The 12,512-nt window shown below is 41.3% G+C and overlaps 1 protein-coding gene across 1 annotated transcript in view; it reads right to left on the bottom strand.

Moving 5' to 3' along the window:
* Positions 1 to 11,073, bottom strand: part of si:ch211-186j3.6 (neural-cadherin) — a 210,820-nt gene extending 199,747 nt beyond the window's left edge. Inside the window, exon 1 of the mRNA XM_010891396.3 lies at positions 9,819 to 11,073. Within this exon, the coding sequence (XP_010889698.2) occupies positions 9,819 to 10,824 (1,006 nt within the window). The 5' untranslated portion in view covers positions 10,825 to 11,073. The remainder of the gene's footprint in view (positions 1 to 9,818) is intronic.
* Positions 11,074 to 12,512: the final 1,439 nt, after the last annotated feature.

The following is a 12,512-nucleotide window of genomic DNA, read 5'->3' as shown; positions in this document are numbered from 1 at the left end:
AAAATCTATTTTTCATCACACTGCGTCTATCTGCTTGCAAATCACAATATGCAATGTGAAAATGTAAATCCATAATAATTTTATTATACTATAAAATCCCAGCAGCTTTTGCATGGTAAGTGTTTGGTTGTGCACATACAGAAGAAGCACAGCGAAGGAGACACTTAAAGGTTGAAAGAGTGATACAGACAGAGCATTAGAAAGAGAGAGATAAATGACAGAAAAACGGACTATTATGGAATGTGTTTCCACACAGGTTTGCGTTGTGTATGCAGTGTGTGTGTTTGCCCATGTGGGAGCGAGGCAGTCTGCACCAGGGGAGAGTGTGTGTATAAGTGAATATGCTGCGTAGGTGCGTGTTGCTCCCATATGTTATGTGGGTGTGGATGTATGCATTTTAATGTATGTCTACGCATATTCGTGTGTGTATGTGTTTGAATGGGAAGGTATGTGAAGGGGGAGAGAGAAATTAAACTTTTCTTTAGATTTAAAAAGTGATGCTCATGAGCCAAGACTCTTATTTTCATAAATGAATGTCTTTTTTTGACACCATTTGCAATGATGTTGGAAATGCAATTGTTAACAAACAGTTAAGTCCGGAAAATATTGGTCACTGACATGTTTTGTTATTTTGGCTGTTTACCAAAATATATTTAAGTTACAGTAAAAGTGGGCTTACAGTGCAGCCTCTCAAATTTATTTTGAGGATATTCACATCCAAATTGGAGGTAAGGTTTAGGAATTACAGCTCATTAATATGTAGCCCCCTCTTTTTCAAGGGACCAAAAGTAAATGGACAGTTGACTCAAAAGCAGTTTCACAGACAAATGTGGGCTATTCCTTCGTTATTTCTTCATCAATTAAGCAGGTAAAAGGTCTGGAGACGATTCCAGGTATGGAATTCGCATTTGGAAGGTGTTGCTATGAACCCAAAACATGCAGTCAAAAGAGCTCTCAGTGCAAGTGAAACAGGCAATCCTTAGGCTGCAAAAGAAAATTACAAATCCATCAGAGGGATAGCAGGAACATTAGGAGTGGCCAAATCAACAGTTAGGTACATTCTGAGAAAAAAAGAACACACTGGTGAGCTCTGCAGCACAAAAAGGTCTGGTCGTCCACTGAAGACAACAGTGGTGGATGATCATAGAATCCTTTCCATGGGAAAGAAAAACCCATTCACAAAATCTAGCCAAATGAAGGACCCTCTCCAGGAGGTAGGCATATCATTATCCAAGTCTACCATAAAGTGAAGACTTCACAAGATTAAATACAGAGGGTTCACCACAAGGTGCAAAGCATTCATAAGCCTCATAAGCCTCAAGAATTGAAAGGCCAGAATAGACTTAGCCAAAAAAAATCTAAAAAAGTCAGCCAAGTTCTGGAACAGCATTTTTTGTACTGGTGAAACTAAGATCTACCTGTATCAGAATGATGGGGAGAAAAACGTATGGAGAAGGATCCGAAGCATACCACATCATCTGTAAAAGACGGTGGAGGCAGTGTGATGGCATGGCCATTCGTGGCTTCCAATGGCACTGGGTCACTATTGTTTATTGATGATGTGACAGAAGACAGAAGCAGCCAGATGAATTCTGAAGTGTATAGGAATCTATTGTCTGGTCAGACACAGCCAAATTCAGTTGATTGAACGGCGGTTTACTTAACAGATGACCCTATTAACCCAAATCAATGAACCAAAACATACTGCGAAAGCAACCCAGGAGTTTTTTAAGGCAAAGAAGTGGAATATTCTGCAATGGTCGAGTCAAACACCTGATCTGAACCCGATCGAGCATGCATTTCAGTTGCTGAACACAGAACTTAAGGCAGAAAGAACCACGAACAAACAACAACAGAAGACATCTGTAGTAAAGGCCTGGCAAAGCATCACAAAGGAGGAGACCCAGCATTTGGTGATGTCCATGCATTCCAGACTTCAAGCAGTCATTGCCTGCAATGTATTCTCAACAGAGTATTAACAATGAAAATTTTATTTATGATTGTGTTAATTTGTCCAATACATTTGAGCCCCTGAAATAAGGCAACTGTAATACAACTCTTATGTAAAGGACAATCGTTAACATGTTGTACAAAACACTACCATGTTACACTTTATTTTGAGAGTCCAAATTTGTAGATCCAATCACCTGTAGATGTTTTATAGTTATTAATACTAGGAACAACGTTCAACAAACTTTCCGCTGATAAGCAACTTTCCTTTTAATCAAAGAAAGATTCCATTCCTCCTTTCACAATGTGATTCCTGGCTGATTTAAGATGAAATCGGTTAACCTTGTTATAGTCAACCCTTTCCATTTAAAAGGCACTTTAAAAGTATTGGAATATTTTTTATTTTTTTTACCCTCTGGAGATCTTGTTTTACTTATTCAACTGAACATACACTCTTTGTAACAATATCAAAATAAGGTGAAAGCAGCTTTTTCTTGTCAAGTTACACTTCTGCAAAAGGCACAGAATTCGCGGAATGACCCTTGTGTTGCGGTCAGGGGAGTGGCAACATAATCTTCTGGTTCCCTGACAGAGAGACCAAGACTCCCATATGCTGTTTTAATTTCCAGAGTCGTTCCAATCAGATTAACAGTCACACCAGGGGCGGAGGAAACAAATCCCTGAAAACCTGTCAACTTCTGCTCAAACCAAGAACACTTCTCCCTCTGTGTGGATCTGACAGTGAGAGAGAGAGACTGAGGGGAATGAGTAGGACCCGATCAGATCTACTGTGCATCTAACCTATTCTAGGTTCTTATCAAACTCAATGTGCCTGCGATGTCGGAGACCAGGCTTGTCAGTGGTTTGTCAGTTTGATTGAGAGAGGGACAGTATGCACCCCGTCATAATGATGTGTTTGACAGTCATAATGTGTTTTGTATAAGCGGAAAGGATAACAGGATCACTCAGGTCGACATGACAGACAGAGGTCTGATAAAGTGTTTTAGACAGCTGTGAGAACTAGAGGAGGGAGAGAGGAGACAAAGAGCAGGAGACACAGAAAGGGCAAAAAGAGAAAGTGAGATAGAGATATTGCTGTAGAGTAAATACATCAAAAATTCTAGTTTACTTTCCACAGTATGTGCATAAATTCACATTAATATCCTCAAAAGAAGAAACACTGGGTCCCAATAGGATATTGAACAGAGATAGCCCATCTGCTATCAAAGTTAGGCCGGGAGAAAGAGAGAAATATTGAAAGCAAGACAAAGACTGAGAGAGGAGAAAACAACCAAGACAGAGAGTTTGAAAGGCTTAGAGAGAGAGAGAGGAAGAGAGAAAGAGAGAGAGAGAGAGAGAGAGAGAGAGAGAGAGAGATATGACCCTGATGGAATACAGAGACAGTGGAAGGTGCTGCAGGGCAGAGAACTCTATGACGGGAGGTCTGACGCCACACGTCTGTTTGATCTGTCCTCCAGACATACATTAATTGATCCCGCTGCAGCAATATCGTGCGGACCAGACATATCAAACATGAGCCCGTAGCCTCGACCGAGACACAGCTAAAGAGGCCTCCCATAATACACAGAACCCACACCGCAATTAGGAAGGGAGACTTGTCTCAGAGCATTGAGATCAGAAACCAGGGGAAGGCAGGTGCCGGGGAGGGAGGAAACAGCAGCCCGGGCTGTGTGTTTTTGGGACTTCTCTGGTGGCGCGGACAGGCAGACAGACGGACAGATAAGAGGGATAACCATATAGATGATTCCAGTGGAGCTCTGCTCCACCACAAGGTAATGGAAAGAGCCCAGAGTGACTTCCCCTCAGGCAAGCTAATAAAGAGTAAAGAGACCAAGTCACCTGAGAAGGCTATTTCACCCCAGTTGAGCCACTGGAAAATAGGGAGCCTCTCGATCCTAACCGGCATTGATAACATACAAGCGTGACTGCCGTAGGAAAGCTAATGTCTCTCTCACCACAGGACAGCTATTGAGGAGAGCCAGGTCTAACTCCCCTAGGTATTGGAAAGCGACACAAACTATTACAGCAAACTGAAGAGAGATTCCTATCAGCCAGTGAATTAACGGAACACTGGTGGTACTTTAGGAACGACCCAGGAATGAGTGTAGCGCGTTAATTAGCATGATACGCAGGTTGTAGCCGAGCTACGGCATTAAAAATCACAGCCCAGCTCAGCGGCCGGCCGGGCAGAAAGCTACGCCACAATATGCCTTTATAATGGGCGCCACAATATGCTTTTTTAAAATAGATCAATGGGAGCGGCAGCTGTGTGATCCTGATAAATATAAAGGGAATAGATTTTCATCTCCCATCTGTCCGCATCCGGCTGCACACTGTAGGCTATTGCCAGTTGGGAAACACCACAATGTGGTTGAGATCGCAAATTATTAACAAGGATAAACACAAATTGGACTTTTAGAAGTGCGGGTGTGTGTGTTTGTGCATACGTGCATGTTCACGTTCATTTACTGTTCCCAACAGGCAGCTGGTCACCGATATGAAGAAGGAAAGTAAAACCAGCTGTTTTACCTCATTACTGTGAATATGGGTTCAGAGAAAAATGCTCTTTTTATACACGTACACACATACACACACACACCCCGGCACTCTTGGCCAGACATGCAACATTTACACAAGGTGCTGGACACCTGGCCACAAGGCAAGCAAAGAGACAGACGGCGATGAAAAGGATGTGCACCGTGTCCTGCACAAAAACATGCAGCTTTAGGCCTCCATACTCCCTCGAAGAAACGCAGGGGCTCTCCGGCAAACTGTACTGCCACTCTAAATCCCCGAAATGAGAAAGTGAATGAGATGGGATTACATGGATAATGCGAGCAGATGGAGCAAGGTCGAGCAGGATCTCCACTCAAAAAGGATTAGACTCCACGACATTCCCACCGCGTGGCATTCCAGTTTTCCGAGCTCACTGAACAGAGTTGTCAAAATTAAACCCTGGCGTCTGTTGGAACTTTTTAAACCCAGTTGAGTATTTCATCAGGAAAAAAACACCATTAACACATGAACGGAGCAACCATTTTAGGACTCAATGAATCCTTCCACTGGAGTCAGGAAGGGAAGTAATGAAACTATAAATTATTGGAATTTTGTTCCATTCATTGTTAAAGAGATTTACCCCACATTCAGAAACATCTAGGTGATTCCATACATTGATGTAAAATCTGTGAATGGCAGTATGGACAACCTGGTCTCAGAATGATGACGTGGACAATTTTACATACATTTTAGGCAGGGGATTTCTTAAGATATTACATGCAGTAAAATAAGTCGGAATTGAGAAAAAGAAAAAGCAGTAACCATGGTTCAAACCGGCGACCTTCCACATCCTCGACAGGCACGCTACCTAACCCTCCAGTGAGGAATCTGTAACCCTTCTTGGCGAGTGCTGTTGTCACAACATAAATGTTTGAAGTGATTTTCTCAGTAATCCTAACCCAAACCATAACCCTAACATTAACCCCAGTGCTGTGATAACTAACCTTAACCCAAACCCTAACTTGAACCCCAGAGCTGTGAGACGTAACCCTAACCAAACCTTAACCTAACCTTTTTTGTTTCCTAACCCGTAGTCCAAACCTTAACCCTAACCTTAACCCCGGTGCTGTGAGATCTAACCTTAACCCTAAACCCAGTGCTGTGACGCCTAACGTTAACGATAAAATGCTTTTATAACATATTCTAGCGACCTTGCTATTGTTGTTACTCATTCTAAATCCACGTCTAGTGTAGGGCAGTGGGTAACGTCGCCGGTTCGAAACACAGGTCAAACATTTTGTTAAAAAATCATCTTTCATAGCGTTTGTAAATATCACACGTTTGTCTGGCGTTTGTATGTTATTTTACATTTTAATAGCACTCGTAACATTTGATACGTTGTATTAGCGTTCATAAGATATGTCACGTTTTAATAATTTCGTTATGTAACATACGTTTTGTAACATAACATGGCGCATGGTAATGTAACTTCACGTAACGTCACATATCATACGACATCGGGTCCCATGGATTTTCATAAAATAGTCTACGTAGGTTCCTGAGACCTAATTGTATAAGTTGCTATGTGGTCTAATCAACATTGCTGTCAGGTTCTGCTGCCTGTCTATAGCACTAGTAGAGGTCGAAATGGCTAAAAGGCTCTAGGGAGGGACACGGGTAATCTATCAATAAAGTTCATAAATTGTAAACAATGAAGCCGATTTTGTGTGTGTGTGTGTGTGTGTGGGGGGGGGGGGGGGGGGGGTTGCAAATGGTTCCTTGAACTTGTCACATCGTTTTACACTGAGAGATAAACCACATCAAATGTGTGTTTTATCCCTATAGCACAATAAAAATGCAACCTGCTCCCTCATAGCTTCATAGCAGGGGGCATGCCAATCGACTCTGTATTTACACAGCATCCTTTGCTGTGGACATTGAATGAATCGGAGTATTAGTGTGTTGCTAATGGTAGCACACTGTAAAAACGGGTTTGCGAGCTGTCACCCGTTTTTAAAGTGAGCGTTAAAGCATTGCCAGCCTAGAAGGGAACAAACCCAAACTTGTGATGAATATGGGTTGAACCGTTATGGGGGGTGGTAAAGTGGCCTACCGGTTAGGTCATCTGAATAGTGCCCGAAAGGTCCCTGGTTCAAATTTCCCAAACGCCAAACTGAAAGCTCTGTTGTTCTACCCTTGAGCGAGCAAGTAAATCCTAATTCCTCCTGCTTCATCCGTAACATTCCAGCCAGGCCTTAGCTGTAAATAAGAATTTGTACTTAATCAAACTGCCTGGATAAATAATTGAAAAATATGGGAACAAATTGCTAGAACAAGCATCAGTAAACATGTCCACCTGGATATTTCACCCATTGTACAAGCCAAAACATTGAACCCAATCAGTATCATGGGTGTATGTATTTAGGGCTTCCTGAGTTATACAGAGCTGCGCTGACCATTAGGCTACGTAGCAGCTTGGCACTGCAAGTGAATTTGCTTTATACAAACACGGAAGCACACGTGTTAATGGATTTATTACGTGCATGTCTTTGCCAATCAATGTACTTTAGAAAATGCTCAACAGCAAGAAACATAATTTAGCCAGGTTTTGTCACAATGTGCTACATTATAGAACCAAATGTAATAGCTTAAGAGCACAGTATAACAATATCACTGCAATAGTATAGTATACAGTAAAAATAAAACATCACTGCATTCAGTCCTAAATGATCCTTCTCCATAGAAGCCTGGCAGTGAAGTAATCTAAATTAGAATAATGGGGATATTCATTCAGATCTCCATGAGTTATACAGGGAGTTAACATTGTTGTTTCCATTGAGTAGGCAAATGTAGATCAAAAACAGAAAGGATAGCCAAATCTCAATGCATCAACAATGATTTGAACTCTCAAACTCTCATGTCTTTAGATACAAAGACTCTGCACCACGCTGCAGTATGGTGTAGCATGCACATTCTCCACATAAAACATGCATTTAGACGGTTTAAAGGTACATTTTGGCTGGTGTCAATCAAAATAACTTTCGCCAAAGTTTCATCACAATGTGCTGCATCACAGATCCGAATGAAATAGCAAGGTATATTACAAAAAACCTTTCTGCATTTGATAGTCATTATAATTCTCCATAGCAACCTAGGAACAGTTTAATGTCATTTGGATTCCTAAGGATATTCATTTACATATTCTTGAGCTATACAGTGATGTTTACAAGTATACACGTAGGCGCATGTTCATAAGAACACAATGACTAGCCTCAAACTCACAACCGTATATTTCTTTATACAGGCGTGTAAATTAATTTTTGAGCTCTCTGCATGTGCATATCAACATCATCTTGAAAATGCTGGTTCCCAACAGTATGACACATCATTCAACCATGTTCTGTCACAACAATACATTGTACGGCCAGAGAAATGGCCTGTGACACACATGTGAACACACAAATGAACAGAGCGCTTCACAGTCCCCCTTCCGCTTGTATCTGTGGGGAACAAATACCAAATGTATCACTTTACAACAAACTATCAAAATGAAGAACAGCATTTTTGTCTTTTTCTATAACTAAGTTGTAAAAACATCTGTTTTCACCCGGACATTTATTTTTTGCTTATATATGCTCTTTTAAGATGCACTCCAGTAGAAGCATGGAACCCTGCCTCCAACTGCTGATTTGCCTCTGGATAGAAGAACAAAAGCTGTTGGCAGTGGTGTGGTGGGAATAGCAGGGGGCACTACCTCTGGTAGAATCTAAATATCAAGTCCCAGTGTTCCAGGACAGTGAAGGGGACATTGCTCTTTGTATGGCGCTGTCTTTCAGATGGAACATTAAACAGGTCTCCTGACTCTCTGAGGTTACTAAAGATCACTTATTGTAAGAGGGGTGCTAACCCCAATGTCGTTGCCAAATTTCCAATCTGGCGCCCATACCAATGTGGCTCCCTAAAAATCCTCAGCTTTCAATTGACTCAGCCACCCTCTCTCCTCTTCCTGTAACTATTCCCCACATTGTTGCTGTAATTGAGAATTGATTTTAGTCAATTTACAGGGTAAAACAATGAACAAATTAATGTTTTTTTTACTATTTCAGCTAGTAGCTGTGAAAGTGGTGCTCTTGAATTTGAGTAATACCACACCCATTACATTTGAATGCATTTGTTTATTAATTCTTATTAGAAAAGTTTAATGTTTATTAATTCTTATTAGAAAGGATCCCAGATCCTTCAACAAAACGCAGAGCATGCTTTAGACACACTGACACCAACGTCCCTGCATTGTTCCATGCAACTCTGGTTGAATTATCGTCTGCATAAATGCAGATATTGTAATCCCCTCATCACTTCAGAACAGCTGTATAAAATATTGCGCGTTGCACACTGGCAACGCTCTAGCCAATGTGCAGCTTGCATGGAAACAAGCAATTACCAGTGAAGATGTTATCTGGCTGCCTTACCTCTAAGCTATTTTGAAAAGGGCAACTGGAAAATGAATAAATATCTAAAACTATGCGCTCATATTGAAAAACTAACACAACACAACAACTCCCAATAATATTCTGGTCCCCACACAATGCCAAAAGATCCGCAAATCACTTATCACTTCAAATTGTACTTTTTTTATCATTACTGGCTGAGACTATGAATGTAGTAAATTATTAGAATTAGGGCCATATCTTCAGCACTCACAACTCCATGAACTGACAGGTTTTCCATAGGCTGGGCACGCGATTACAATTTGGAGCAGTTAATGTACAGTAAAATATTGCACTCGCTACAACGCCATTTTAACTATAGCTGATTCTCAAATAGCACCAGAACAGATCTTTACCGCAGGTGATAATTAACCTCCAATTATTACAGTAGCATATGCGCGCGTACAGAGAATTGAGAACATCTGCACAAATGACAGCAAACATACGCACACAAGAAATCGTTACATAATGTAAAGAGATAATCTATGGAATATTATAAACTTCAAGTTATGCGCTATACATTTCACTCAGGGTAATTATTTACAACACGTATACGTCTTCCTGTGCGTAATTTACGCATAGCATGGTTTCAGCCTTTTGGGTTCATGAAGGCAAAGGTGATGATTTTTATCAGAAACATTTCAGGGAAACCAATTCATTGTAATAGAGCATGATACATTTACAGAGAACTTAGAAAAACAAATGAGGTGGTAGCCTATGAGTTCAATTCTTCAAATTAAATCACCATGTAGGCCCCGAAAGTTGAGGAGAACAATTCAAGTATAAAAGCGAATTTTGGCTAACGCATTGCACGTTAAATGGTGAAACAGCAAGCAAACTATTACATTGCAAAGACAATCTTACCTCTTTTATCTTGAACTTTCACAGTAATCTCAACGAGAGGATCCGTCTCCCGGTCAAGGCGCCGGGTAATAACTATATCTCCGCTGTCCCGATTCACAGTGACTGGTGAGCTCTCCACGCTGGGCTCAATCAGCTCAAAGCTGGCAGACTGAAACCTCACCGGGTTCAAGTTAATCACAACAGAACCAATACTGGCATCCTCCGATACATTTATTACAACTGGCTCATCCGACTCTAGCAGGGACCTCGACTTCCGAGGTTGTATAGTATTCTGTTCACCCTGGGACGGCGGTGGAACCGCTGGCCATTGCCGGGGATTTATCTCAATTTCAATACATTGACTGGTCCGTGACGGCCAGCCGTGGTCCCTTGCAAAAACGTTAAACTTTATCGGGGAGGAAAGACCCAATATTGAGTCGACCAGCAGAATATCTCCAGTTTTAGGAACTACGTAGAAACTGCCATTTTTGGGAAGAGCGAAGTAAATTAGTTCAGCGTTTTTTCCACTGTCAGTATCCTCCGCTGTTACCTTATAAACTACAGACCGCAGAGCAGTAGCGTCGTCTAAACTAATTTTGATATCAGCATTAGGGAATTTTGGTTCGTGGTCATTAGTGTCCAAAACGTCCACTTTCACGGATGCAACTTCAGCGACCACAAGGCCATTTGCCGCGCAGCTTTGACAGCACAGACCCAGGCTGAGGAGGTATTCGGAGCGCTCCTCTCTATCCAGGGTACCCGAGGTTTTCAGAAGTATGTGTCCGCGTTTGTGATGGGCAAAGACACGGAAATCTTCACTTCCGTCTCCCAAGAGTTTCAGATGCACGCCGGAGTTGGAGCACCATCTCTGTGCGTCTACCCGCTTCACAGGGATGCTGAGACCGTTTACTTTGGATCCCGGCGCCGAGTTCTCGAATACATGTCCATGAAAGAATGGTATTCTTTCCTCTGTCTTATTCCCAAGTACAGATGTCACGAAAGAGCATATTAAAATAGTCCAAATCATGGCTGTCGTCAGTTGTGCCACAGTGAGTGGTTATGATATCAATCTAGGACTGTCAATCATTAACACAAATCTACCTTTTTAGTCTACTTAACAGTCTACTTCAGATGAATTGAAAGGAAAGATTATTCTAAAGCAATGAAAGAAATCAAAAGCTATTCGTGGTCGCGGTTTGACTCATTGCTCAAGCTCCCGCTGCAGAACTTCAGCTGTCTTCTTTCTCTCTCCACTCCAGCAGTAGTCAGTGTGCCCTCCCGATATAGCCTCTCACAGCTCGAGTGCGCGCCTCCGCTCAGTGTTTCTGACAGCAACAGCACCGGGTACTGGACAGCGCCGCGCTCAGGGGGCGCGGCCTACAGTAGAGGGAATCCTCAGGGGAACCCCACGTCACGTGATGCGTGTCCATCAGTTTTTCACTCTAACTCAATCATGGAAAAAAAAATTATATTATTTTTATAAATAAATATTTTTAGTGATTATATGCTTTACGGACACAGAAAGTGAGGACAGAGCCAAGACTTTCTGTTGAAAGGGTCAAATTCAAAACCATAATGTAGCAGTAAATGAGAACCACTGCTGGACCATACAAGGAAAGTGAAAACATTTCCTAAAAGAAAACATCCAATGCATGGTTTTAGGCATTGTCAAAATAGGCTTCTTTATGTTGTTCACTATCACGTTCACTCAGTAGAGTTGTCACAGTTAATTGAGGAATATCCCAAAGCTGACTGACCAACACAGAGTCAAAAAGGACAAGATAATCATTTTAAAATATTTAGAGTAACATATTTTAACTAGTTTACAGAGCATTGGGTATTTTATCATTGCCATGAAAAGCAGATAAGACATACTCACAAACAGTGGCACTACAGAGTATTCATTTGTAGGAATAGATTTGGAGTCTACCCAAACCACTCTCAGATAAGCTCAGTCAAGCACAGGGAGAAAACACATTGCTAGAATCTCGTCTTTTAATCTCTGCCATGCTTCAGCAGAGATGCTTAGCAATTTGTTACAAAAACGTGTAATTTAACAAAAACAGATTAGGAAGATAAAATAACTGAACTGAGGTAAAAGATTTTAACCATGCACACCTTTTGAAAAATCCACTTATCCACATTGACAGTGTGGAGTTCTGGGAGGAGCATGTGATATTATTTGTATCCAGTAATTATACTACATATACATGCTACATTAACACAAACTGAAATTCTAATTTTCAAAAATAGGCATGTGATGGATTCTCAAAGATAAACTGGGCTGGTATGTTAAAGAAAGCCCAGGCTGATTTTTGGTTCACGCCTGCCCCTGTTTATTCTTATCACAGACTTGAAAGAGAGATATCTTTCTTCCTTATTCAAACAGAATGGGTTCTAGGTGTACCTTCCAGGCTGTTTGGGTAGCGCAGAATGTGTTGTGGTCTAGTAATGCCCTTAACAGTTCAGGCTCAGCCTTAGGTTGTGGACATTGACAAGCTGTTGAATTGCCACAAAAAGAAGTGAACGTTTTCGACCTTGAAAGACGATGGCCAAAGCTTACTTATAATGTTGTGCAACAATTTTCATCCATATGGCAGCATCTTAGTCAAATATATTTTGGCTTTGAAGGGGTAAATACCCAGATTTCTTGGTCTCTTTTCCTGTGAGATTACGTCAATATTCTTTGAGCCTAAATTTTTGTTTTGTTTCAGG

Source organism: Esox lucius, chromosome 2, assembly GCF_011004845.1.
Source record: "Esox lucius isolate fEsoLuc1 chromosome 2, fEsoLuc1.pri, whole genome shotgun sequence".
Classification (NCBI taxonomy): Eukaryota; Metazoa; Chordata; class Actinopteri; order Esociformes; family Esocidae; genus Esox; species Esox lucius.
Note: the sequence above shows the minus strand (reverse complement) of the source record. Positions and strands in the feature narration are given on the sequence as shown.